The sequence below is a fragment of the Pteropus vampyrus genome, unplaced genomic scaffold (genome assembly GCF_000151845.1).
Source record: "Pteropus vampyrus isolate Shadow unplaced genomic scaffold, Pvam_2.0 Scaffold113, whole genome shotgun sequence".
NCBI lineage: Eukaryota > Metazoa > Chordata > Mammalia > Chiroptera > Pteropodidae > Pteropus > Pteropus vampyrus.
Window position 1 is genome coordinate 2,570,036 of NW_011888894.1, and position 27,212 is coordinate 2,597,247.

General features: G+C 37.3%; 1 protein-coding gene and 2 pseudogenes across 3 annotated transcripts in view; 2 read left to right on the forward strand and 1 right to left on the reverse strand.

Moving 5' to 3' along the window:
* AAK1 (AP2 associated kinase 1) overlaps nucleotides 1-27,212 on the forward strand; it is a 150,869-nt gene that overhangs the window by 65,245 nt on the left and 58,412 nt on the right. For all 3 annotated transcript variants that reach the window (XM_023533832.1, XM_023533833.1, XM_023533834.1), the window contains exons 3-5: nucleotides 4,969-5,087; nucleotides 21,016-21,124; nucleotides 22,621-22,763. In XM_023533832.1, coding sequence (XP_023389600.1) covers nucleotides 4,969-5,087; nucleotides 21,016-21,124; nucleotides 22,621-22,763 — 371 coding nt within the window. The remainder of the gene's footprint in view (nucleotides 1-4,968; nucleotides 5,088-21,015; nucleotides 21,125-22,620; nucleotides 22,764-27,212) is intronic.
* LOC111743425 lies at nucleotides 24,805-24,922 on the reverse strand (annotated as a pseudogene).
* LOC111743423 lies at nucleotides 25,293-25,411 on the forward strand (annotated as a pseudogene).

Consider the following 27,212-nt stretch of genomic DNA (forward strand, 5'->3'; position numbering starts at 1 on the left):
GGCACAGCCCCTGAGGTCTGGTACGATTTGGCATGATTCAGTATTTGAGACCAAGCTAGGAGAGGTACTACACTTGGTTCTTCAAAATTCCCGTTGCTGATGTCAAATAGCATGATCAGGCTCCTGAGAAGGTTTTGTTGAAAAAGTTTTAGTTATGATAATGACGTTGATGACCATGATCTCTTATTGACATCAGAATTGAAAGAGATTTAGAGATTATATAATCCCCTACTCTGTGTATTACAAATTCTCACTTGCCTTCTTGAATGAGAGATGTAGGCATTCTGTCATCTTTGCTTGAGAGGTAGAAGTTCAAGGTATCACAGTAATTTCATCAGTGACTTCAGGATCCTATGCTTATTAAGCCTTTCATTATGAAAGTGGTGGAAAGCAGCTAATCCTAGTAGTTTAAATGAGGAAGGATCTATAGGGGAATGCAAATTAAAACCACAATGAAATATCCCTACACACCCAACTAGAATGGCTAAAATAAAAATACCAACAATACCAAATGTTGGTGAGGATGTGGAACAACCAGAACTCTCATATGTGGATATTGAGAATCTGAAATGGTATAACCACTGTAGAGAACTACAGTTTCTTATAAAGCTGATACACACTTAACCATAAGACCCAGACTATCATTCCTAAGTTTTTACCCAAGAGAAATAAATACCTATGTCCACAGAAAAAGGACTTCTGTATGAACATTTTATAATAATAGGCAAAAGCTAGAAACAATTCATATATCCTCCAACAAGCAAATGGATAAACTAATTGTGGAGAATCTATACAATGGAGTACTAGTCTGCAATTTTAAAAAACCAAACTACTGGTACATATAACAATGAAGATTAATCTCAGAAATAGTATGCTGAATGAAAGAAGCTAGACACAGGAGTATGTATATACTTTGTGATTCCATTTATTCTAGAGCAAGAAAAATTTATATCGAGAAGGAGGAGGGAGATGCCCACAAAGAGGCATGAGATTCGCAGTGATGGATTGATTGTGGTGATGGTTACAAGAGTGTATACAGTTGTGAAAATGCATCAAACTGTACACTTAAAAGGGTACATTGTATTATATATAAAGTTGATTTTAAAAGATGAGACATCTGGTCTGAGCTCAACCACTAACTAGCTCTATGTGTTCTTATGAAAAGACCTTAATCTCTCTACATCTCTTTCCTTTTTGGAAGATGGGGACAATAGTAGTTCACCTACCTCATTCAGTTATTGTGAAAATGGAAATGAAATCATTTATTTCAAAATGCCTTTAAAAAAGCATAAAGTCATATACAAATGCTGGTTGGAGGTGGGAGGAAGTATTTCATAATTTCCTCTTCAGGGAAGAAAGATAAGAACTGTGATAACCAATATATGAGTTAATCTATATATAAATTTTATTTGCAAGTCATCTTTTAACTTTTTGTAACATTGGCTATGTCATTTCTCCCTCTCTGGCTGTCAGTAAAATGTTGGGGTTAGATTAGATCACCGGTAGAAAACTGTATGCTCAAAGATACCTAAAGCCTCTCAAATGTGTTGTTTTCTTCAGCCTGTCCGATGTCAACCTGTCCAGTGTTAATTTAAAATGTGACTTGTTGCCAGTGTTTAAATCTGGAGATGCCACATGAAGTTTTGGGTTTCTAATTTATCTTTAGAAATTAGCAGATCTGACAGAACTGGGTCTATGTTCCTACATGGCAACAAATACCTGGAGTTGTGTAGTAGCTATTCCTTTACATGAGCCATATGCTTTAATTTCTCACAGTCTTCACTACTCTCTGTAGCTTTTTCTATTCTATAACATTAAGAGGGAATTTAATTCATTTTCAAGTGCCCTTGACGTGTTAGGCACTATTCTAGGTCATGACAGTAGGGGAACCAAACAGACAAAATCTCTAAACTCATAGTAGAAAGTACCTATCAACATCATCAACCAAGAGTGCTTTGTATTTTAGGGAAAGTGGGAGAAAACATGTTTCTTTGTAGAAGTAAAAAAGGTATTCCTACATATTTAATAGACAAAAATGTGTATGTGCCACAATTATCTTGCCTATTTCACTTGCTTACCTCACATAATGTATCAGATCCTTTCCCTTCGTGATTCAGTAAATTCATGGATTGTCCAAAAACTGCATTCCAATAAAATCATGAAGATTATTTTAGCGTTTCAAAAAATGCCAGTAGGCAGAGAAACTGGAGCAGGCTCTACTGAATGTTAGCTTTTCTTACCTCTTCAAACCATCCTCAGCTCAGCTTTAGATTTTTTTCTTCTAATCAAGATCTTGGGATGCAACTCGGTCTGAATTGAGCATCTCTATTGACAGTCATAACTGCCTTCTGTAATAGCCTGAACCCTGTTTAGCTGTGGCTGAGACTCTTATTACCTAGATTCACATGGCGAACCTGTGCTGGAGAAGCATCTTGAATGGTGCTATCTCCCCTCTACCTTCTAATCTAATAATTTACATCTCCATTTAGTCAACTACATAGTGATAGTGGCCAACGCTTTTAAATTGACAAATTCTGTCAGGCTTCGATTTTTATATCATGGCCAAGGAACCCTGATTTAAATGTTCTTCACCTGCAAATAAGCCCTTGTATGGGCATAGATGCTTGATAACATGGTTCTGTCTGTGGTAGGCATAGTGGTGTATTGACTGGCCTTTAGATATATGATCGGCACAGGCTTTGAGAATCTGGATTGGCTCTTCTCAGCTAGTTGTGCTTGCCTAGATCGTGTGGTAGGCATCTGACTCATTTCTTCAGTTCTGGTTGGAAAGGTCATCTTGCTACCTGGTGAAGAAAACAATACTGCTCCCATCTGGTGGCAGTTATCTCAAATTGCTGCATCACCAACCAAATTCTGAAAGGACAGCCTGTCCTTTAGAAGTGCCATGCCTCACGGAACTGAAAGAAGTAGCCATTCCCAACTTTTGTTCTCCCAACCTTTGTTCTGTGACACTGTCAGCACTGTCAGGGGGATTGCACAGTTTTCTCTAAGATAGATGAAGTGGGAAGAACATTTTTTGGTTAATCAGGAGAGTGACACTGTTCCAGGTTCTGCCTGTAGCTAGCCATGAGAGTCCTGAGCCTCACTAGATTTCTCCATCCATAAGCAAAATGCTTGGACTGCTCTCTAGAAGCCCTGCTGGTGCAAAGTCTGTAGTTCTGATTTCTTATGAAATTCAAAATACCTATGAAATGAATACCCACTGTGTTCATGAAACAGTTATGACTATGCATAGAAATTTTATAATTTATTCTATCATTTTCCCCAGTCCAACTTGATTATAAGACACATCATGAATTTAATAGCATATAGGGTGAAAAAAGACAAATAGTACTTCATTAAATATATATATTTATTACAAGAAAATTTCAGACATCTTAAAAATTAAAATGTAAAAAATGTGCACCTTAGAATCGAGAGGTTTTTTTTGTTTGTTTCTTATTTTTTTTGGTGATAAGACCTTTGTGAGTGTGTGCTAGGGTTTAAAAAAATTTTTTTCATATGTCCAAATTTATTTATTTTTCTTTTTAAAAAATTTATTTATTTATTTTTAATTATTTAATGTCACCACATATTTTACCCCTTTTACCCCATCTACCTCCCACCTCCCTCTCTTCCTCCCCCCGTTAAAAAAATTTTTTTAAATACTCAGAATTCTAGAATTACAATTGACAATTGAGCAGTATAAGTGTACTTGAAAGTACTTGAAAATATTACAAGAAAATGACAGTTAAAATTAAAGATTATATGGTAAATTTCAGTGTATATCTGAATACTGAAGAAGATCATAATGATAGGAAATATACAAACATGCAGTCTCTGATAAATCATTATCAAAATATACATTGGAATATTTGAGCCCATTAAAAATTTTTAATACAGAATTATGTGTGTATTTAATGAAAATGTAACAATGCTTTATGATTAAAGCTCTCTTTGGCTGTAAGGAACAAAAACAAGCTGACTTGAAAAGGAATAATTATTGTAAAGATATGACATTCATCAGCAGCCAGATACTGACTGAAGTGCCACTGGGCCTCAGAAGAACAAGAGTGGCAGTCGGGACTCAAATCATCCGTCAGGCCTGAGGTCTCTATAATCACTACTTATTGCTCTTTATCAGTTTTGCATGTGGCTGCTAGTCCCAATACTATACCATAACCTTGTAACCTCAATTCAAGTTCCTGTACTGATGCCTTTCCTCTGTTCAGCTCCATCCAATTAGTGATCACCTCTGTGCAAAGAATAACTCAGTGATTTTTTTTTTTTTTTTTTTTTTTGCTACACAAGGTCAGTGCAAAGGATAATTTAAGCTAAATTATGAGGTTGTATGAGCAGGCAGATGGACTAAGTGTCCAGTATAACTGCTGCTTATCTCAAGGTCTTCAACTTTGACAGCTTTGCAGCACCTGACCTATCTATAATCCCTATTAACAGTTTCATCGAACACCTCATAACAGTGTTTGGGGAGTGAGGTCAAGGTTAGGAGTTCTAAGGATTTGTGGAATGCTAAGGTGTAACAAATTCAAAACATTTAAGACTGCCTCAGCTAGTAATTATTGCCTTAAAGGGAATAATAACACCCAGCCTCACAGGATAGTAGTTGGAATTAAACAAGAGCTTAAAATGCCTAGGACAGTGTTTGGAATTTAGTTGTTTTTTCCTTCTTTCTTCTGACTAGTCCTCTGTTCTTTGGAAGATAATTACTGTTCCTTTTTCCTGAGATAGATAGGAACAATTTCTTCAATTCCTGCAGCCCAACTGCCCAAGTAATACTTCTGGGTTCCGAGAATCTCAGAATGCCTTCGAAGCCAGGCAGTATGAAGACTAGATGGCAATGGCATCAGTACCATCAAAAGTGACAGCAGCAACCTGTAGCCACTATAGTAATCTGACTGACTTTTTGAACGTGACTCAAAAGAGCTTATGTGTTTGTTTCTCTCACAGGTGGATTTGCTATCGTGTTTCTCGTGAGGACAAGCAATGGAATGAAATGTGCCTTGAAACGCATGTTTGTCAACAATGAACATGATCTCCAGGTGTGCAAAAGAGAAATCCAGATAATGGTAAGGCTGCCCCTCAGACTCAAGACTGCTTATTTAAAATGGGTAGGGGGAGAGACTGTGCCCTCTCATAAGAAAACCAAGCGGGGCTTGTTCCCTGAGATGGCAGAGTGGCCTCTGCACAAAATGGAAGTAAACAGCCATATAGGACACTGCTTCTGCCTTGGTCATCCTCAGCAGGAGGGTTGAGGAGAAAGGAGTATATTGAGAGAACTGACTGCTTTTTATGTCAGAGAAATAGTGTGGAGCATTGGGAATAGTTTATTAAACAACTTGATTCCTAGAATTAACTGTGGAGTTCAATCCAGAAACCCTCCCTAGCTTCCCAACGAGTTTCTTCTCCTAGCCTTGTCTTCTATCAGTTACCAGTCCCAGTTTCCAGCCCTCTTGAGTTCTTCAGCATCCTGTGAACATAACTTTCCACACGTTTTTATTTTGTACATGTACTTTTTTCCACCTGGAATGCTTTTCCCTTTTTTTGACCTAGAAACTTCTTACTCATATATACTCTGATTCTGTTTATAAAAGTCCAAGAATAGGATTTCTATTATCTTTGGTAATAGAAATCAGGAAGTAGTTATCTTGGTATGGGAAACTGACTAGAAAGGGGCATGTAGGAGATTTCTGGGCCATAGAAATGTTCTGTATCTTGTTTTGGATACTGGTTATACAGGACTACACAATTGTGAGAACTCATTGAACATCTTAAGATCTGTGCATTTTATTATGTTAATTATACCTCACATCTTAAAAAAGTTACTCGGTTTTCAAGATTCAGATTCATGTTTTATTTAAAGGAGTCCCTGTCTTTTAGAGATATATGCTGAAATATTTATGGATGAAATAATATGATGTCTCGAAATTAATGAGTGGATTTAGAAGAGAAACAATTATGATCGAAACAGAGCTATGGGTACATGTGTGTGTGTTAGAGTTGTCTCTTTCATCCCTGACATTATACATAAAAAATTTTAAATAGTCTCTTAATCGTGTTTCCACAGTACTTTTGTTTATGCCAGTTATATTGCCTGTCTTGTTATTTTATAAGTCTGCTATCAGAAAATAAGTTGTTTGAAATCAGAAACTATTTCAGCACACTGCTTAACTTCTAGTAAATACTTTAATAAACTTTGGATGAAATAAATATATGAATAATGGTAATGGCAGAGTACCTGTGTTAATCAAGAAGTGATGATTTCTTTGTGTCCTGGATTTTAATGCTTTCGTAAAGAGCAGAAAGGGGTCCAAAAATGGGTGAAGGTGGCATTGTAGGGATTCCTCTAGGCTTTGCTTGCCGCTGCCCACCTCTGTAGGTTTGCCCTTTCTATGGCCACTTAGAGTAACTAGTTGTACTATAGCAGACCTACTGAAAGAAGAACTCAGAATTTTGGAGAACCTGGTACTGTACTACTTTGGATTCTAAAAGCTGAAACTGTTTGAGAAGGAACTGTTGGTGGAAATAAGAGTTATCATCATTGCGAAAGAAAAAAAAAAAACCCAAAAACCTAAGTCTGCCTTGGTCATCCTCAGTAGGAGAGTTGAGGAGAAAGGAGCATATTGAGAGAACTGACTGCTCTTGTACATACAGTCAGGGCCACATGGATCTGTCCATAAAGCACCAGTGCCTTCTCACTCTCCTGCCACACAGCTCTAAATGACTGTGCTCACCCTACTTCCCTTCATCCACCCAGTGAAGTTTCTGGATGCTTCCTATTACTCTTCCTCCCACCTTTTGCCCCTTCCTTGCTGAGCTCTCATGCTCCGTTTCCCGTCTTTGCTTCTGCTGTTTCCTCTGCTTGGAATGCCTTTTTTATTAATTTTCTGATGTTAGGAAGGTAATTCCACTCTTAAATTTTCTCCCACTCATTTAGAAACATGTTTAAGGGTTTACTTTGTGCTAGGCAGGTGTTAGAGTAGAGGAACTAAGACACAGGCCCTGTAGGAGCTCACAAATTAATGGACCTGATTAGGAATTAAATTACATGGGTTAAAGTTCTGGCCCAGCCATGTATTAACTGTGAGAGTTTTGTTTTATTTTTAAATTAGTTTATGTTTTTTCAAATCTTAAATACTCAAATGAGCGAACTAAGCTTATTACAGAAAACATCAAGCTATTCCTAGAGGGAGGTTCCTCCTATGCCTTTTCAGCGTCCCAAAGCAACCACTTTTAGTTGATACATTTGATATATTTCTAAATAAGATGCTGATAATGCTAATTCTTGATTTTTTTCCATTTTAGGCATGTTACACTGTGCAAAGTAAAAATTTAGCTCTTTCATCCCCTGTATGTACTCCCCCTGCAATACTAGCATTATTCTCATCTCCCATTCTTCTAAAATAGTAAGTTTTGGCAGTATATTAGTTAGATTAGTATTAGTTTTTACATTATTATATAAGCAAACATTATTTCTGCTGAATCTCCTCATAGACTATGAGGAGATTCTTTCCTACATAACTCTCTTTTCACTGGAATTAATAATTGTCTGTTCTTTTTGTTTGTTTTATTTTGCTTTTGTTTTGTTTTAGTATTCTGTGTACTTTTTAGCAATTTAATCCCAAACTCTTCCCAAGTTGTATAAATCATTATTTTAATACTCTTAAGCACATTTAGTATTCTATTTTATCTTCTTGAAGAAATCCCAGTTTTCTGACACGATGGAATCTGGGTTGGTTGCCCTCTAGACCTAATTTACAGTCTTATCTTGGAATTTCCTCAGCATTCGTTTTGCCTCTCTTTTTGTTAGATTTATTGACTCCTCTTTTTTGACATTTTATTTTTTTTGCACTGATTGAAATGATTGCATAATTTTCTTTTTTTTAGCCTTAATGGGGTGGATCATATTGACTGCTTTTCAAATAATAAACCAGGTTTGCATCCCAGCAATAATTCTCACTTGGTCATGGTCTATAATTATTTTTATATATTGCTAAATTCTGTTTGTAATATTTTATTAAAGATTTTCACATCTATAGTCATGAGAGATAATGGTCTATAGTTTTTTTTAACTTCCTTTTTCTGGTTTAGGTAGCAAAGTAATCCTGGCTTCATAATCGACTGGGAAGTGTTCCCTCCTCTTCTGTTTTCTGCAAGAGATTTTGTAGAATAGGTGTTCATTCTTTAAGCATTTCAGGGAATTCTTCAGTGAAACCATCTGAGCTTGGGGATTTCTTTTTTGAGAGTTGTTAAATTACTGATTCAGTTTTCTTAATAATTAGGCTATTCAGATTATTTCATATTGAGTTGTGATCGTTTGTATTTTTGAGGAATTGGTCCATTTCTTTGTCAAATTTATTCATGTAGAGTTAGTTAATAGCTCTATATTAGCAATTCTCTTATTATCCTTTGATCTGTACAAGGTTTGTGGTATAGTCCTGGTTTATATCTGATACTGGTAATTTGTATCTTCTCTCTTTTTGCTGTGTCAGTGGTACTAGACGTTTGCCAGTTTTATCATCATTTTCAAAGAACCATCTCTTTGTTCCATTGATTTTTCTCTATTTTTCTATTTTCAACTTCATCAATTTCTGTTCTTATGCTTATTATTTCTTTCTATCTGCTTCCTTTGGGTTTATTTTGCTCTCCTTTCCCTAGGTACTTGAGGTGGAAGTTTAGATTATTGATTTGAGACTTTTCCTCTTTTTTATTATATATATTTAGTGCTGTAAATTTCCTTCTTGGCACTGCTTTATTTTGATATGTTTATTTTTATTTTTTATTCAATTATAATGTATTTTTTAATTTCCTTTGAGACTTCCTCTTGATCCACGGATTATCTGGAAGTAGGTTATTTCATTTGCAATTGTTTGTCAATATTTTGTTATCTTTCAGTTATTAGTTTTTACTTTGATTCCATTCTAGTTGGAGAACACATTTCATGTAATTTCACTGTTAAATTAATTAAGGTTTGTTTTATGGCCCATCTTGATATATCTTTTGTGGGTACTTGAAAAGAATGTGTATTCTGTTTTTAGGTAAAGTGTTTGTTTATTGTGTGTTTTCTTCTATAACCTTGCTGATTTTTGTCTGGTTCTATCAGTTGTTGAGAGGAAGTGTTGAAATCTCCAAATACAATTGCAGTTTGTCTCTTTCAGTTCTCTCAGTTTCTGCTTCACATGTTTTACGCCTCTGTTATTTTGTGCATATAAATTTAAGATTGTTACCTGTTCTTGGTGGATTGACCTTTTTATTTTTACATAGTATCCTTCTCTGTCTCTGGTAATTTTCTTTGTTCTTAAGTATACTTTACCTGATATTAATACAGCCACTCCTGTTTTTGGGGGGATCCAAATTTGCATGGTGTATGTTTTTTTATCCTTTTACTTTCGACCTGCCTTTATGGCCTTATTTTGGAGTGAGTTCTTAAAGGCAGTATGTAGATGGATCGTGTCTTTAAATACACTCTGCCAGTGTCTTGTAATTGCTATATTTAGATTATTTACATTTAATGCAGTTATTTGTGAGGCCTAATAAGTTAGGCCTTAAATGTCCTGTTTTATTTTATGTTTTCTTTTTGTTCTCACTGTTTTTCATACCTGTTTTCCTTTTTCTGTTTTCTTGTGGTTACTTGAACTTTTTAAAGAATTTCATTTTATCCGTAGTGTTTTTGAGTATATCTCTTTGTATGATTTTTTAAAAAATTGACTTTATTTTTCAGAGAAGTTTTAGGTTCACAGCAAAATTGAGCAGAAAGTACAGAGGGTCCCCATATACTCCAGGCCTCCCACATGCCCAGCCTGTCTACTGTCAACATCTTGCCCCAGAGTGGTGTGTTTGTTATAATCAGTGAAGCTTCATCGATGCATCCTTATCATCTAGAGTCCATAGTTTACATTAGGATTCACTTTGGTATTATACATTGCGTGAGTTTTGACAAATGTAGTATTCTGAGAAATGTAGTTTTGACAAATCGTTGTGGTATTAGGAGAAATCATTTCACTGCCTTAAACTTCCCCTGCGCTCTGCCTATGTATCCTCCCTCCCCCAACTCTTTGCAACCACTGATATTTTTTTACCGTTTCCATAGTTTTGTCTTTTTCAGAATGTCATATAGTTGGAATCATTCAGTGTGTAGCCTTTCAGATTGGCTTTTTTCACTTAATAATATGCATTTAAGGTTCTTCTATATCTTTTCATGGCTTGATAGCTCATTTCTTTTTAGAGCTGAATGATATTTTTTTGAATGGATATATCACAGTTTATCCATTCATCTACTGAAGAATATCTTGGTTGCTTCCAAGATTTAGCAATTATGAATAAAGCAACCATAAACATCTGTGTGCAGGTTTTTGTGTGGGCATAGTTTTTAGCCCATTTGGATATGTTTCATAGATCCTCAACTAAGCAGTTATTTCTATTATGAAGATTTCTTTTTATATTTCTAAGTCAATATTTAAATTTTTATTTCATTTTAATTTTACTCTAACTTTTAAGAATAATTTTTTATTGTCAGAAATTCATAACTTAAAATTTACCATCTTAACCATTTTTAAGTGTACAGGGTTGTTAACTACAGGCATAGTGTTTTACAGCAGGTCTCTATAACTTACTCATCTAGAATAACTGAAACTTTATACCTGCCAAATAGCAACTCCTCATGTTCCCTTTCCTTTAGCTCCTGGCAACCACCATTATACTCTCTGCTTTGATGAGTTTGGCTATTTTACATACCTCATATAAGTAGAATCATACAGTATTTGTCCTTTTATTACTGCCTTATTTAACTTAGAGTATCCTCAAGGTTCATCTATGTTGGAGACTATGACAAGATTCTTTCTTAAGATTAAGTCATAGTCCATTTCGTGTATATACCATATTTTCTTTAACCATTCATCCATTGGTAGTTGCTCCTCCTTCTTGGCTTGAACTACCTCTTGTAGTGGACATGGGTATGCAAATATCTCTGAGATCCTGTTTTTATTTCTTTAGGATATATACCAACTAGGGGGATTGCTGGATAATATGGTAATTCTGTGTTTAATTTTCTGAGGAACCTCCATATTGTTTTCCACAGAGGCTGTACCATTTTACATCCCTACCGACAGTGCATGAAAGTTCCAATATCTCCACATCCTCACCAGCACTTGCTATTTTATATTTTATTTTATTTTTTCCTAATAGTGGCCATCGTAACAGGTATGAGGTGATATTTCGTTGTAGTTTTGGTTTGCATTTCCCTGATGCTTAGTGATATTGAGCATGTTTTTATATGCTTGTTGGCCATTTATTTTTATAACTTTTAAGTAGTTATTCTAATTAATATAATATATATAGTGTGCGTGTATAATTTATTGGTGGTGTTATTTTACCAATCCAAGTATAGAAACCTTATCCACTTTTTCCTTCTTTACCCTCCCCATTTATAATTATCTTAAATATTTCTTCTATATACATTTAAGGATATATCAGTCAGTGCTATAATTTTTGCTTCTACTGTAAAACTTAATTTGGAACATGCAGTAGGTGAAAGTCTGTTGTATTTACCCATATTTTTTCTTACTGTGTTCTTCCTTCCTGACATGCCAAGATTTCCTTCTATTATCATTTCCTTTTTGTTTAGAGCATGTTCTTCAGCCATTCTTTTAGGATAGACCTACTGGTGACAAATTCCATTAGTTTCCTTTCATCTGAGAATGTCTTGATTTCCCCTTTATTCCTAAGGGATATTTTTGCTGGGCATAGGATTCTAAATCAACAATTCTTTTTTTTTTTTCATCGCTTAAAAATGTGCCACTTTTTTTCTGGCCTCTGTGGTTTCTGATGAGATATTGACTGTTATTCAAATAGTTTTCTCTCAAGTAGGTAACATGTCATTTTTCTCTGTTTTCTATATTTTTCTTTGTTTTTATTTTCAGAAGTTTGGTTAAGATATATGTTGGTGTGGATTTTTTTGAGTTTATCCTGTTTGGGATTTGCTCAACTGTTTGAGTTCGTAGGTTTATGTTTTCCTGCAAACTTTGGAAAGTTTTCAGCACTATGTCTTCAAGTACTTTTTCACTCCCTCCCTTCTTTGTTTTCCTTCTGGAAACTCTGATTGCACAAATGTTAGATCTTTTATTATAGTCACGCAGTTCCTGAGGCTCTGTTCTTTGTTTTTTATTTTTTAATACTTTATTCTTTAGAAGTTTTAGATTTACAGGAGAATTGAGATGATAGTACAGAGAGTTCCATATACACCATACCTAGTTTCCCTATTATGTTATGTTAGTATGGTACATTTGCCACAATGTTAGTATGGTACATTTGCCACAATTAATGATCCAGTATTGATACATTATTATTAACCAATGTCCATAGTTTACTCACATTTCCTTTGTTTTTATCTGACATCTTTTTTTGTTCAGGATCCCATCCACAATACCATATCGTAGTTAATTTTCATGTTTCTTTTATCTCTTCTTGGGTGTGACACTTTCTCACACTTTCCTTGATTTTGATAACTCCGACAGTTTTGGGGTATAGTGGGCAAGTATTTTGTAGGATGCCCTCTATTGGAATTTGTCTGATGTTTTTCTCATGATTAGACTGGGTTATCATTTCGGAGGAAAAAAACAGAGCTAAAAATGCCATTTTAATTACATCATGTGTACATAGTATAATAATGATTTGCCCTGTGGATACTGAACTTTGATCACCTGACAAGGTAGTGTTTTTCAGATTTCACTGTAAAGTTACTCTTTTTCTCCCTTTCTCTACTGTATCCTTTTAAAGAAAGTCATTATGCACAGCCCAACTTAAGGAGTAGAGATTTATGTAGAGTTCCTACATAAATTATTTGAAATTCTTCTGCAAGAGATTTTCTCTTCTCCATTTATTTATTTACTCAAATATTTATTTAAAGCAGTATGGACCCATGCTTACTTGCTTGCTTGCTTATTTATTTATTTAATCTATTTGCTATCTTTTGTTCATACTGGGTAATTGCTATTGTTTTATCTTTCAGTTCACTGATTCTTTTCTCTGTTCTTCCCATTCTGCTGTTAGCCTATTGACCAAGTTTTTTGCTTTGGTTATTTTATTTTTCAGTTCTAAACTTAACATTTGGTTCTTTGGGTTTTCTGTTTCTTAGATGAAACTTCCTATTTCTTTGCTGAGGCTTTCTATTTGTTCATTTGCTTCAAGCATGTTTGTAATTGCTGGTTTAAGCATTTTTATGTCGTAACTGCTTTAAAACCATAGCTTGATAATTGTATCATCCCTGTCATCTCAGTATTGGCATCTACTGATTTTTTTTTTTTTACATTTCGTTTAAGATCTTCCTAGTTCTTCTATTTTAACTGGTTTCTGCTCTGGCAGAGGATCAATGAGGGTATGGGTGGTGTCCCCTCGTTACTACTAGGTAGGGATAGAAGTTCAGGTTTCCCATTGGCCTCTTTTGACACCCTAGGAGTGCTCCTTATTACTACTGAGAATGGGGTGGAAGGTCCAGTTCTCCAATAGGCTTCTACTGATACTTCCTTGTTGAGAAGGTAGGATTGCCTTATTATTGCTTGTCATGTGGCGTCCACTGATACCATAGGAGTGAGAATTGGCCTTGTTAGGGTGGTGGTTATGAAAGTCCTAACTTTCCACTTGTCCTCCTCTGACCCCATCCCAGTGGAGAGAAGAAAGAGCACTTCCTTACCACCTACAGAGATGAAGGTCCTGACTCCCTACTCAGTCTTCTCTAACATTACCCACCTCGGTGGGTGGTTTGGGGTGATTTGTTATAACCTTATGAGAATGGAAGTCTAGGTTCCCCACTTGGCCTTTGATGATGTGGCTGGGGGAGGGGCTGCAGTTTTCTTCTGTGGTTTTCGACTGATGTAGAAGGGTTAGTATCTACAAGTTTCTGTCTTACTAGGTTGCCATGATCCTGGGTTTGGCAAGAGAGAGCAGACTTTTGTTGGGGCTTTGTTGTCTGTTCCGATTGGTGTTTCAGCTTCCCGGCTTCTGTAGTTTCCTGCCTGAGATACAGGAAACAAAAAGAAAACTCAGGCAACTCACCACCATGTCATTCCTTGAGTCTCAAAACTCCTAGCCAGTCTGCTTTCTTCTACCCACATTTCAGACTCTTCTTATGTTTGTTTTACTTATAATGTTCAAAGTATTTAGTTGTACCTAGCTGGAGAAGTTGGGGAAAGTATATGTACTCCATCTTCCAGGAAGCAGAATTCTTCAGTTTATGCCTAAAAGGCATAAAGCAAATACTTTACATCATTTAGTAAGGTTTTAGAAGGGAGCAGAGATAAGAGCATGTATTCAACTTAGTTTTTTAAAAAAATTCCTGCTATTTTTAATCAAAGTCCTATGTGATGTTTTTAACTACCCTAGATTCAGACTTCTGTCAAATAGGGGCCGTAACCCCAGCCCTACCTCTCTCAGAGATTGTAAGAATTATGTACATGTACATAATACATATTATTTGACTTTGCCTGAAAAAAAAAAAAAAAAAAACCATGAGAGGGTGAGAAAGAGGGAGGGAAGGAGAGAGAGGAGCAGTGTTCCCTACAGGGAATGAGGAATGAAGTAGAAAATAATTGTCTACTATTTCTTGCTCTTTGAATGTTACAAATAAATATATAATTTATTTGTAAAAACTAAATTAAATTTTAAGCTGTTTTATAGTCACTTGGATGAATGAGCAAGAATCAAAGTGCCTTCAGGTTGAGTAAGAACAGGCCATGTCATATTAACATCATGTCCTTTTTTGGAGAGGTTTTTGGACTGGGAGCTCAGGGAAGTACAGTAATACCCAGTGTCTGTGGATTGTGTCGTTTGAGCAAGGACACTCATCAAAGATCTGTGAGCAAGATGGAGAGTCTAGGTTGGATGCTAAGTGTAACTGCTACTGTTTGTATTAATCTGGAGGAAACTATCTAAGAAAAAAGCACTATAGTTTACCATTAGCTTTGTGTTATTTTACATGAAACAAATAAAGAAATAGAAGACACACTTATCAATTATGTACCTAATATAAAAGTGGAAGATATAACAACTACAATGGATAATAGAAGCAGGATCTAAAATAATCCTTACAAAATCAGCAATGGACTGATTCTGATGAGATGAAATAACAAGGTAAGGTCATATACTTAGATTTTTATTTTATTTTAATCAGATTTGTAAGCACAGTTCTGGAAGGCAGAGATTAAAAACAGCGTGAGTGGAAATTTAAGTATCTTAGTGGTCAAGTAACTTGATATGAATTTATAGTATGATGTGGCTGTCAAAAGAAAAAAGAATGTAATTTTTAGTTACATTAATAGAATTATTAGAAGGTAATAGTGCTGGTCTACTCTGCATGAGTCAGACCAGGCCTGGAGCATTTCATTCATATCCTGGGGCCATTCTTTTAAAAAGGATATAGACAAAGCAAAGCATTTAAATGTAGGAGCAGTCAAAATGGTGATGTGACTAAAAACTGTATCAAAGAAAGTGGATATGTTTAACCTAGAGAAGAAAAAACTTAGAGTCTAAATAAAAATATTTCAATTGTTTAGAAAGTGAAAAAATACTCTAGATTGTTCTTTTTGCTCTGAAGAGGACAATCTATAATCAGGAAGTAGAAATTTCCAGCTGGATGTAAGGAAGAGCTGATCAACAGTGATGATGGCTGTCTGCAGATGGGCTGATAGCCCAAGGAAATGACATTTTTCTAAGAAAATTGCTTGTCAAAAGGCTGTAGCAGGGCTTCAGATATGGACTCCCTGGTTGCTCTAGATCAGTGCTACTCAAAGAAAGGATCTTGCTTTCTTTTTCCCTTGTGTTTGTTTTGTTTTTCTCCCCAGCTTGTCATATTACTTTTCTTTGTAAATTGAGGCAAAATTCACCCTTTTAAATGTAATTAAGTGATTTTTAGTATATTCACAAAATCATTCACCCTTCACCATTTATCTAATTCCAGAATATTTTTTTCCATCACCCCAAAAGGAAACCTCTTAGCAGTCACTCCCCATTCCCCCATGCCCCAGTCTCTGGCAGCCATTAATCTACTTTCTGTTGTCTATTCTGGACATTTCTTATAAATGGGCTCATACAATATGTGGCTTCATGTGCCTAACTTCTTTCACTTAGCATAATGTTTTCAAGGTTTACCTATGTGGTCGTTTGTTTCAGTACTTTATTCATTTTCATGGTTGCATAAAATTCCTTTGTATGGGTATACCACATATTTTAATCCTGAGGGACATTCAGGTCGTTGCCACTTTTTGACTATTATGAATAATGCTGCAATGGACATTTATGTACAAGTTTTTGTGGACATAATGTTTCATTTCTCTTGAGTATATTCATAGTTTAAATTGCTAAGTCATGTGGCAACTCTGCTTTTTGAGAAAATTCCAAACTCTTTCATAGAAGCTGTACTATTTTACATTCCTAACATCAATGTATGAAGGTTCCAATCTCTTATCTTTGTTGATATTTTTTATTGTTTCCATTTTTCATTATAGCCATCCTAGTGGTTTTGATCTGCATTTTGATTGTAGCCATCTCATTATGGTTTTGATTTGCATTTTCTTAATGATTAATGGTGTTGAGCATCCAACATCATGAAATATTTGCACATGTTTTCTTTGAGGCGTTTTTAGATTTTTGGTCCATTTCGAGTTAATTTTTGTATATGTTGTCAGGTAGGGATCCAACTTCATTCTTTTGCCTGTAGATTTCCAGTTGTCCCCATATCATTTTTTGAAAAGACTATTCTTTTCTCCACTGAATTGTCTAGGCACCCTTATCAGAAATCAGTTGTCTATATAAATGTATGGGTTCTACTCAAAGGATCTTGTGCCACAATGTAAATCAATGAACTACTTCTCTCACAGTTAAAGCTTCACTAGGAAAAGAAGTCAACTTAGCGACTTGATTGATTTATTTTCTGGAACAAGCTCTATATTTTCTTGTAGTCTAGTAACAGCTTACTAAGCAGCAAATGTTTATGGACCACATTTTCAGTAGCATTGCTCAGGAGCATCCCAGACTCTATGTCAGAGCCACTGGATTAGAATCTGTTTTTAAACAGAATCCCTAGGTTCATATGTATATTAACGTTTCACCACACTGTTCTACAATCAGATTCTAAATGACTTTAAAGATCTATTCTGTAAGTACAGGATTAACTAATGAGTAAGACTTAGGAAAGGGAGAGTAAATGTGAGTGTAGGCAGGAGACTGTCAGGGGCTTCTTAAGTAGCAGAAACCCACTAGGACCCTAGATAACTTGACCTTTAACAAAACTCCAGGGCCAACCCAGATCTCAGAGCACTTCTTTTCCTCCTGCACTGGACTTGATAGTTTTTGTTTGACTGTGAATAACTCCTTGAAAAGAGTTGTAAAGGAAATTTAGAGTTATAGAGAAAAAAGGGGGAAGGATAGTAAGGCAGAAGACTTTTACAAAGCAACTTTGGGAATGATAAACTAGTTCCAGGCCTCGGAACTGCTTTTCTTCATCTTTAAATTAAGAAGAACCTGACATTTGTTTGAAAGGGTCTTTGGAACCATAGTGTGATTCTAGAAGTTGGCAGCAATAGTGCTGAGTCATAAAATCCAAAAACATTGAATATTTGAATGAAGGGTCAAAACAGGTTAATATTCCTGTTTGAAAACTTATACGCAAATGCAAGCATGATGAAAATCAGGAATTTGCAGGTATCGTGCTGACATTGCTAAGAAGGATGGCCTGAGGAAATGATGTACAGGGAAACTAGTTATATGCAATATTCATTTTTACCATTTTGAGGTGAGCGATATTATTGATATGCTATTTAGAATGCTATCTTCTTTGTTTTCTTGTGCATAAGTATAAAGGTTTTTAGAGATGTACTTAGGACTTGATTCCTCCTTAGAAGGCCTTAAGATGCTTAAGTAGGAATTTTCCTGCTGTAGGAATCTTGAAGCTAGAGAGATGGAATACTGCTCTGTGCTACAAGCATCATTAACTGAGACCCCAGATAAACTTGAAATTTGCAATCTATAGGATCTTGGTTGAAGGTTTGATTATGAAATGGTAGCTTTTGTGCGTGTTTGTGAAAAGTTTTTCAGTACCTCAAGCAGTTAAATATGAAAGTTAACAAGCTAACTGTAAACCACTTTAAATATCTATTTAATAAAGTAGGTCTTTTAATAACATGTTTGTCATGTTTAATGTTAATTTAAAAATAAAGTTTAAAATGACAACACAATCTCTTTAGACTTTTCACTGTTTAAATCATGTGATATAAACTGTTCTGATCTATAGTTTCACTGAACATTCTCCTCCCTGCTAAAACTTAAGTTTTGACTTATACTCACCATGTAGACTTTTATACTAATACTCCAAATGCTAGTTATAGCCAAGGGCATCAAAGTATCTTTTCCACATCCTGCCTTTTCTGAACAAACAGGTGGTAACTCAGGTGCCTCCCATGTGGGTTCCATCCCATACCTTTACGTCCAATCTGTTCGATAAGCATGGGCCTGGTTGTTTAACTAAAACCAGGGAAAGCTGGGCCATCATCCTCTGGCCTGTCGCTGCTGAGAACTGATGCCACTGTACTGTAAATGCAAGTCAGTCTCAATTTGCAGGAAGATTTTCTCTTGATTTTTTCTACATTTCACAGCCATTCAAACAGGTCTTCTCCATCAGTTATAAACCAGTGATGTTATACTCTAAAATCTGAGATGTTGCTGCATCATCAAGTCGTTAAAAGTAGTAATCTCCCTCCGAAGAGGTGAGCTTTTCTGCATAGATACATCTCAGGATCTTTGCAGAAGACAAAATGATCAGGAATTTGAGCTTGAATTCACCAGCAAATATATTGGCAAACTGTTCTAAGATGCCATATGCAGATGTTAATGACCCATTTGGGGTCTTCTAATAGCTCTTGACCACCTCTCCGCTCTACCAGATGCTTTTTTTTTTTCTTCTAGGTTCTCTAGTATTATTCTTGGGGTGAGACAAGCTCGAGGCAACATTGCTAATTCTCTTTCAAAAAGTTAAACAAACATTAGTCTTCTATTCTTCCTTGTGGGCATTTGGAGGCCATGATCTTCTGCTCCATTTTGGTTTCAAAGAACTTCTTTCTAGTTCTTCCTACTTCCAGGACTGTGTAAACGGAAACAAGTTACAGAAGAGTTGATAATAAGACTGAAAAGCAGAGGGAATGAGAGTCCTCTAAAACATGAGCCCTGAAATCACTTTCTGTGATTGGAGGACTTGGAACTCTAGAGACTGCTTTTGTGCCTCAGTACCTCCCTAGTCTGTTATATCCAAAGCAGTTGTTCTAAGCCTTTTATTTCTCTCACCAAACTTCTTTCTCATTCATTTACACTTGAAGATGATTTTTCTCTCTACCAAAAACAGAGTGGTAAATCTGAACTCACTCAAATTCCCCCTTTTCCTACCCTTAAACCAATATGCATATCCATTCTTATTATAGGAAGGAAATGTCTTTCTAAGACCAGACCCTTTAACAGTGCCCCGAGTCCCCACCTCTTCTGTCTACAGGACTTTGTTCCATCAATTATCTTCAGCCTCTCCTGTTATCTTCTCCTGGCCCCTTCTTCCACTGTCCAGTGCTTAATTCTTTCCCATACTAAAAATTCTTTCTTTTAGTGCTGCTCCTCTCTTAAAAACAAACTGTTCGGAAAGAGTAATCTGTACTTGTTAGCTGTACATAGTTAACTTATATTCTTTGCAAGTCCAATTCCATTCTCACCTTTATTCTGTCCCTTCTCTGAAACTGGTCTTGCATGATCTCCAGTGACTTCCCCATTGCCAGTTGCAGTGGTCACGTTTTTACCTTTGGTCTACCTTTCTTGAGACAATAGTCATTCTTAATCCTTCACTCAGAGGAAAGTTCTAATGAATGTTAACTTTGATGCTCAGGGTTCAGTTGTGTTCATTTGGTAATGTGAGGCTCCCTCTTGTTTCAGTGGATTTCAGAGTAAAACAGATTTTATTTCTTACTTCAAACAGTGGAATCTCCAGTTGGTATGGTGGTAGTTACTATTCTGTGGTCCAAACTGCCAAATCTGTGTGGTGACTCCTATAGAATGACACATTCTCCCCACACTTCCTCCCACTTTTTCTTAAACAAAAGTAAAATAATTTATTAAAACTAGTTAAAAAAATAAAGCCTGACTTTGTATTTGTGCAAAAATCCTATTACCCAGCTAGCTCATTTTTCGCTCGCTAATGACCTTGGAATTTTGAACATTATCATTATGAAGATCTGCCTCTATGGATGTTGAAATAACTACGCCAGGGTATGAGGCAACTTCAGAGCCTCGCTGGGTCCTGACACAAAATTAATTCCACAAGCGACCCTGAGAGACCATATGCAGTTCCAACCAGAAAGCTGGAAACTTGACCCATCTTATTTATATCCCAGCTGGTTGCCTTGAAAGGCTTAATTACAAGCAAAATACTTAGGTCTGGATGACATTGTAGTCCCTTCAAAACTGTATAAAGCAATTATTCTGTTCCTATATTTCCTAAAGGGAGGAAAACAGTATGAACAGTTTAAAAGCCTCATTGAATTCACTTGAGTCTCTGTGACCAGGAAAAACTATCAGTTTCACTTTTCCGAATTAAACATTCACATATTTAAATAGTTCATACTCTCTCTTCTTAGATCCTCTGCAGTATTTCTGGAGGTGGGAGTCTTTGCTTTCTGGTTTACATGCAGCACTAATACAGTGAGCAAGTAGGCACCCTATGTTCATTTGGTTCTAGCATTTTAATTCAAGAGAGTGCTGTGGTTTACTAGGGTTGTGGAATTGCTATTGAAGATCTGGCCATGAATCTCAGAGGCCACTGGAAATCTGCTCTTGACACTGTTCCTTAGTCTTACTTCTCATCACTCTTAGAGTTGTCTGTGTACCTAAATTATCTGTGCTGACAGAACTGACTGGCTCATTCTGTCTCTGTCGGTGTCTGTAGCTGAAGATATATTTTTCAACTCTTCTTTACAGAGGGACCTGTCAGGACACAAGAACATCGTGGGTTACATTGACTCCAGTATCAACAATGTGAGTAGCGGTGATGTATGGGAAGTGCTCATTCTGATGGACTTCTGTAGAGGTAAGTATTCGAACCCTATCCTAAGTTCTCAATTCACTAGCATTTTGATTGTCAAGGGCATGGTGGTCATTTCAGTTAATTTACACTGAGCCCTAATGTATGTTGTTCTGGTTTTAAAGACTGGAAAATTGAGAGACTAAAATATAGAGCCTGCTGTTACCTCTTTGTCATTCTTATAACAGCAAGGATCAGTGGCAAAACAATTCAAAGTGCTGAATAATACAAAATTCCATTTTTTTTTAGCTTTAGGAAGGTTTGATGCTTGTATATGAATGAGAATGTGTGAGAATGAGAATGAATGTGTTCTTTGTGGTGCTTTAAAAAAATGGTGAAGGCACATAATAAAGACCTAACTCCAGATGGACTAAAGAAACAATTTAGCTTCCCCACTCCCTCACTCGTGTGTTCTCTTCTCCACCCACATCGCCATCCTTGTGTTATGGGGTAAAAGAATCTTTTTTGTCTAATGGAAATGACCCTCTTCTCCTCACTTGAGAGCTATAATTGCCAGTAAGGCTACATTCAAAACATACTGCTCTTAAGAGTGGAGTTAAGTAGTTAAAAGCATGGAGTTTCAAGCAGTATTTATCTTGGAAATCCAGACTGTAGCATTAGTTTAGTCAGAGTTGACTGCATTTCATATAGCCATTGTTTGGAGGTTTGACTTTTTTGGCCTCGACAGCTGCCACTTACAAGCTTGGGTCACTGTCTCACTGTTTTGCAGTAACCCTTAACTTCCACTAACATTTTTGGTACCTTTAAAGATTCTGTCCATAAATTAAATATGTTGCTTATCTCAAAAATGTGATGTTAACCAATAATTTCAGCCTTTACTGTAATAACTGTTAACCTGATTTTATAAAATACTGCCAAATTTGAACTTGACGATTTGTTTCCTCCTGCCCATTTCTTTTTGGACAGTAAAATGTTTAGAGATGAGGCAATAGGAACATCCAAGGATCTGGCTGATTTTGTGAGGCCATCAGTCTTTTAGTCCTGGGGATTAAATGTTGGTATAACATTTCTACAGGTCAGGCAAGTAGTGAAGCCAGAGAGACCAGGCTGTTCCTAAAGGATAGACTATAAAGCTGTCTTTTTCCTTCTCCCAGTGTCTACTATGCAGTTGGATTCTTACTAAAAGATACAGCAAGTTGAACCTGTGGCCTTGTCCCATACACAGCAGGGACAGTGTAACCAGACAACTATAGCAGGACCATGTGGTCAGTTCTACAACTGATCTTGAAGACATAATGAGGGCAGCTCACGTCTAGAGTGCTTTACAATTAAGGAAACTATTTTTGATACATTAGAGGAAGCCCTGGATTTTAAGAAAACATCCCAGGCTGGGAATCAAGATACCTGGGTTTTAGTCCTGGCTCAGTGTTTAGCTCTGTTCCCTTCATCCAGGTTGCTGCTGTGTGGACAGCCATTCATCTCTTGGGTAAGTGAAGAGTCTGAATGTTTATAACCTCCCCTTTGCTCTGCACCCCTCTCAGGAGGCCAGGTGGTCAACCTGATGAACCAACGCCTGCAAACCGGTTTTACAGAGAATGAAGTGCTCCAGATATTTTGTGACACCTGTGAAGCTGTTGCCCGCCTCCATCAGTGCAAAACTCCTATTATCCACCGTGACCTAAAGGTAACAGACCACACTGTTTCATTAAATGTGTTCTTAAAAGTGTTTTCTTTCTGTCTCAGCGATGAGGTGGGCACTATGGGGATGCAGGAGAAGTTTGGTCCTAAATTCCAAGCTTACATTCTGCTTGGGGAGAGAAAATACAAAGGAAAAAAAGAAGTAACAGTACAGTATAGGTATCAATTTTATGATTGAAGTAGCCTTCAGAAATTCTTTATAATCATCAAATCCCTGAACGTGTTTTGTTTTGTTTTTTCTGATATATTTTCAAATTCACTTTTCCAGGATCCTGAAAAGTAATATGCTAATTGAAGCATGGATGCTTGATCTTTAAACTCTATTTCATATTTTGCAAAATTCATTAATTATTTTGAATATTTGTTGCACTAATTACCATCTCTTTGCACTGGGCCTTTCATAATGTAGTCACTTGACAATGTTTGTCGAATGGAATTGGCACCCGGCTAGGATTCGCTAGCATTTATGGAGCATCGACTGGGTGCCATGTACCCTGCTAGACACTTTGTGTACAGTCTCCCTTTGGACGGAGGCATTCTTCCTTACATTCTGTAATTGAGGAAACTCAGGAGCAGAGGGGTTACGTTACTTGCCTAAGGTCATATAACTAGGAAGGAGCAATACCAGAATTTGAATCCAACTCTTCTGATTCTAAATTACAGTTTCTTTTCGTTATATGTATGTTTTGAGAAATATGCTTCATGGCTAATAACTTGCATTAGTGTCCCCTGGTGTGTTTGTTAAGTATAGTCTGCTGGGTTCCACGCCAAATCTATTGGGCTGTAATTTTCGTGGTGGTGTCAGGGAGGCTCAGGAATTTATATCTTAATAAGCCACCCCCAAGTGGTTTTTGTATATTCTAAAGTTTGAGAATCACAGCAGCATACTGGCATTTCTGGTTGGTTTTGTTTTATTTTTTTATTTTTTAGCCATTAAAAAAAATTGATATGATTCACATACCATAAAGTCAACCTTTTAAAGAGTATGATTCAGTGGCTTTTAGTATATTTACAAGGCTGTGCAACCATCACGAATATCGAATTCCAGAACATTTCATTCTCCCCAAAAGAAACCCTGTGTCTGGTAGCGATCACTCTTCAGGCCCTCTCACCCCAGCCCCGGGCAACCACTAATCAATCTACTTTCTATTGCCTGTTCCAGACATTTCTTGTAAACGGGCTCATACAATATATGACCTCTTGCATCTGACTTCTTTTACCTAGAATGTTTTCAAAGTTCATCTATGTTCTAGCATTCCTTATAGCAGAATATTCCATTGTGTGGCTATACCACATTTTGTTTATCCATTCGTCAGTTGATGGACATTTAAGTTGTTTCTACTTTGGCTGTTATGAATAAAGCTACTATGAATACCCATCTGCTAGTTTTTATGTGGGCATATGTTTTCAGTTCTTTTGAGTGTATATACCTAGGTGTGGAATTGCTGGGTCATATGGTAACTACGTTCACCTTTTTGACAAATTGCCAAACTGTTTTCCAAAGTGGCTGCTCCAGTTTATATGCAGTAATCAATATACAAGGATTCCAGTTTCTCCACATCTTCATAAACAATTGTTATTGTCTTTTTTTTTTAATCCATCCCTAGTGGGTGTGAAGTGGTACATACATACTGGCATTTCTGTACTAAAGCAGTAGGCTTTCAGGAAGGTAGGTACATACCTCCAGAAGCCTTAGACATCCTTCTCCAGTGTTCCTCTGTCCACAGTCAGTCTTTTTTCTGAGTAAAAAAAAGGAGAATACATCCCCGTTAATGTTATGAGCCTAGCAAAGTACAAGTACATAATTCTGTGGAAGGTGGTACAGATACAATAATGTGGCCCTAACTCTCAAGACGTTTAAAGTACTGGAGAAAGGACTTATAAATGAAATTTTTAGACTTGAAAGAGAAATAAATGAAATACAAAACTTTATTTATTTATTTTTTAGGTGAGGCAGCCCTTGGTTGATCTCACAGATTGCAAGGACCTTGTCAGCTTACAATCCCTTATTTTTTAATTTATTTTTACGCCTACAGCACAGATCTTCCTAGGTGGTCTCCCATCCAAGTACTAACCAGGCCTGACTCTGCTTAGCTTCCGAGATCAGACGGGATCAGGCTTGTTCAGGGTAGCATGGCCGTAGACTAAAACTTTATAAAACGGAGTGATGAATAGATGAAAATCAAATGGCTTAATGTATGATCAGATAGCGAAATCAGGTAGTAGTAGTTAGAATCTTCTGGAAAAGTGAGATTTCGAAGGACTAGTGTGACGTGCGTGGTTGCAGAGAGGATGAGGACATTTCAGGCAGAGAGCAAAGCCTAGAGAAGGGAACAACAGGGTATTTGAGGATAAGGTGGGATGTAAGGCCCCAGTGTGTGGCAGGTTGCAAATCAGAGTAGAGTGACTGCTGGCCACTGCTCTGAGTATGTATTGACATTTTTTTCAGCTGTTGCCTTTAACAGTGAGTGAAATTTTGGGGCCTATTAGCATATATTTCAAAATAAACAAACAAGTCTATGGCCATGTTACCCTGAACAAGCCTGATCCCGTCTGATCTCGGAACCTAAGCAGAGTCAGGCCTGGTTAGTACTTGAATGGGAGACCACCTAGGAAGACCAGGTGCTGTAGGTGTAAAAAATAAATAAAAAAATAAGGGATTGTAAGCTGACAAGGTCCTTGCAATCTGTGAGGTCAACCAGGGGTTCCCTTGCCTAAAAAAATATAAACAAACAAATAAACAAACAAATAAAATAAACAAACAGTGGTACTAACATTTTAGGAATTGATCTCTCTCCCTGCTGTCTTGGAGAAAGGTTTGTGAGGGGCAAAGGAATAGGGAGAAGCATGGCTGGGCAGCACCAGCACTGGTCTGTGAGTGTGGGCACTACTTCTGTGAATTACTTCTGTGAATTGTATGAGTTCTGGCCTCTCTGGAGCCCCATTCTCCCCCCATGTCATATGGGGTTTAATTTCATATTGGAACTCTGATTCTCTAGCACTCATAGTGTGATTTGTACCCACAGAATCGTAAGCACTATGAGAGATGAGCATGCAGTGTTGTTCATATTGCCGGATGCAAAGGATACTTCAGTCCCTGTGTTCTCCTCCTGTAACCAAATTCTCCCTTGACCTCGGTGACAGTGTGTTCTCCCTGGCTCCTCCTCAGGCTCTTTGGTTGCTCTAATTTACTTAGCCTCAGAGCCTCGGTTTCCTCATCTGTGAAGTGGAGATAATAGTGCCAGGTTTGTTAGGCTTGTGGGAGGGTTAAATGAGAGTGTGCATGTCACTGTCCAGGCACATCCCTGGCACAGTAAGTCCTGAGAGGGCACAGAGGTGAGAGCAAAGGGAGGAGGCAGAGAGAGCCTTACAGCATTCTTTAGAGCAGGGTTCCCCAACCCCCGGGGCCATGGACCAGTACTGGTCTGTGGCCTATTAGGAACCTGGCCGCACGGCAGGAGATGAGCAGCAGACCAGTGAGTGAAGTTTCATCTGTATTTGCAGCCACTCCCCAGCGCTAGCATCACCACCTCAGCTCCACCTCAGTTCATCAGGCATTCGATTCTCATAGGAGCACCAGTCCCCGGGGCCAAAAAAGGTTGGGGACCACTGCTTTACAGAGTGCTGTTCTCATGTTCTTAAACAAAATCTTCCATTATTTTTAAGTTTGTAAACATTTATTGGATGAAATGAGGCAAAATGATAATCATGTCATACCCATAAATAATACCTACCCAGTTTACACATTCACATCATATTAATGCCCTGTGGTGTTCACAGTGCTGCTGTGAGGTGTGGATAAGTGTCTCCCAGTGATAGGAACCTGAGGTACAGAGCCCAGTTCTTCCCTGGGGACACAGAGAAGGCCAGTGCTTGGGCCCAGGCAGCAGGAGTCCCAGACCCTTCCTTCACTGCACTGAGCCTGTGAGATGTCTCAGCAGAGGAATGTGGAGCAAACTGGATCAGAGGGTGAGGGCGTGGCATGAGCAAGAGGCCAGCTGTGTCCTGTTCCCAGCCTGCCCTCATGCCTCTGTTACTGAGAGGTGGCACTGCACTGGGAGCACTGTATTGGCTCTGTCCTTCTGTTTTAATTGATTTTGAAGACTCTTAGTTATGCCGCCAGGTATCCGGTAGTGGTTCCCTCCCTCCTCTACTTTGAAAGTAAAGAATGTAAATGGGCCCCTGGGAGGAGGCCTCAGTTGTGATTGTCTAGAGGAGTCCTGTCGCAGTTGATTTTAGTTAACTCCTGGATGTTTTGATTGAAGCCTTCCACAACTGCCCAAATTGTACACTTGGTGCTTTTGTTAGCATGGTAGATTTTGTTGGTTCCTACCGGTATGTGCACAATGAGCAGTCACATTTGCCTGCTGTACCACCAACTTCCTAAGGTATGAGTGAGTGAAATGTCCCCACATATCTCCTGTTTGCCCTGGCC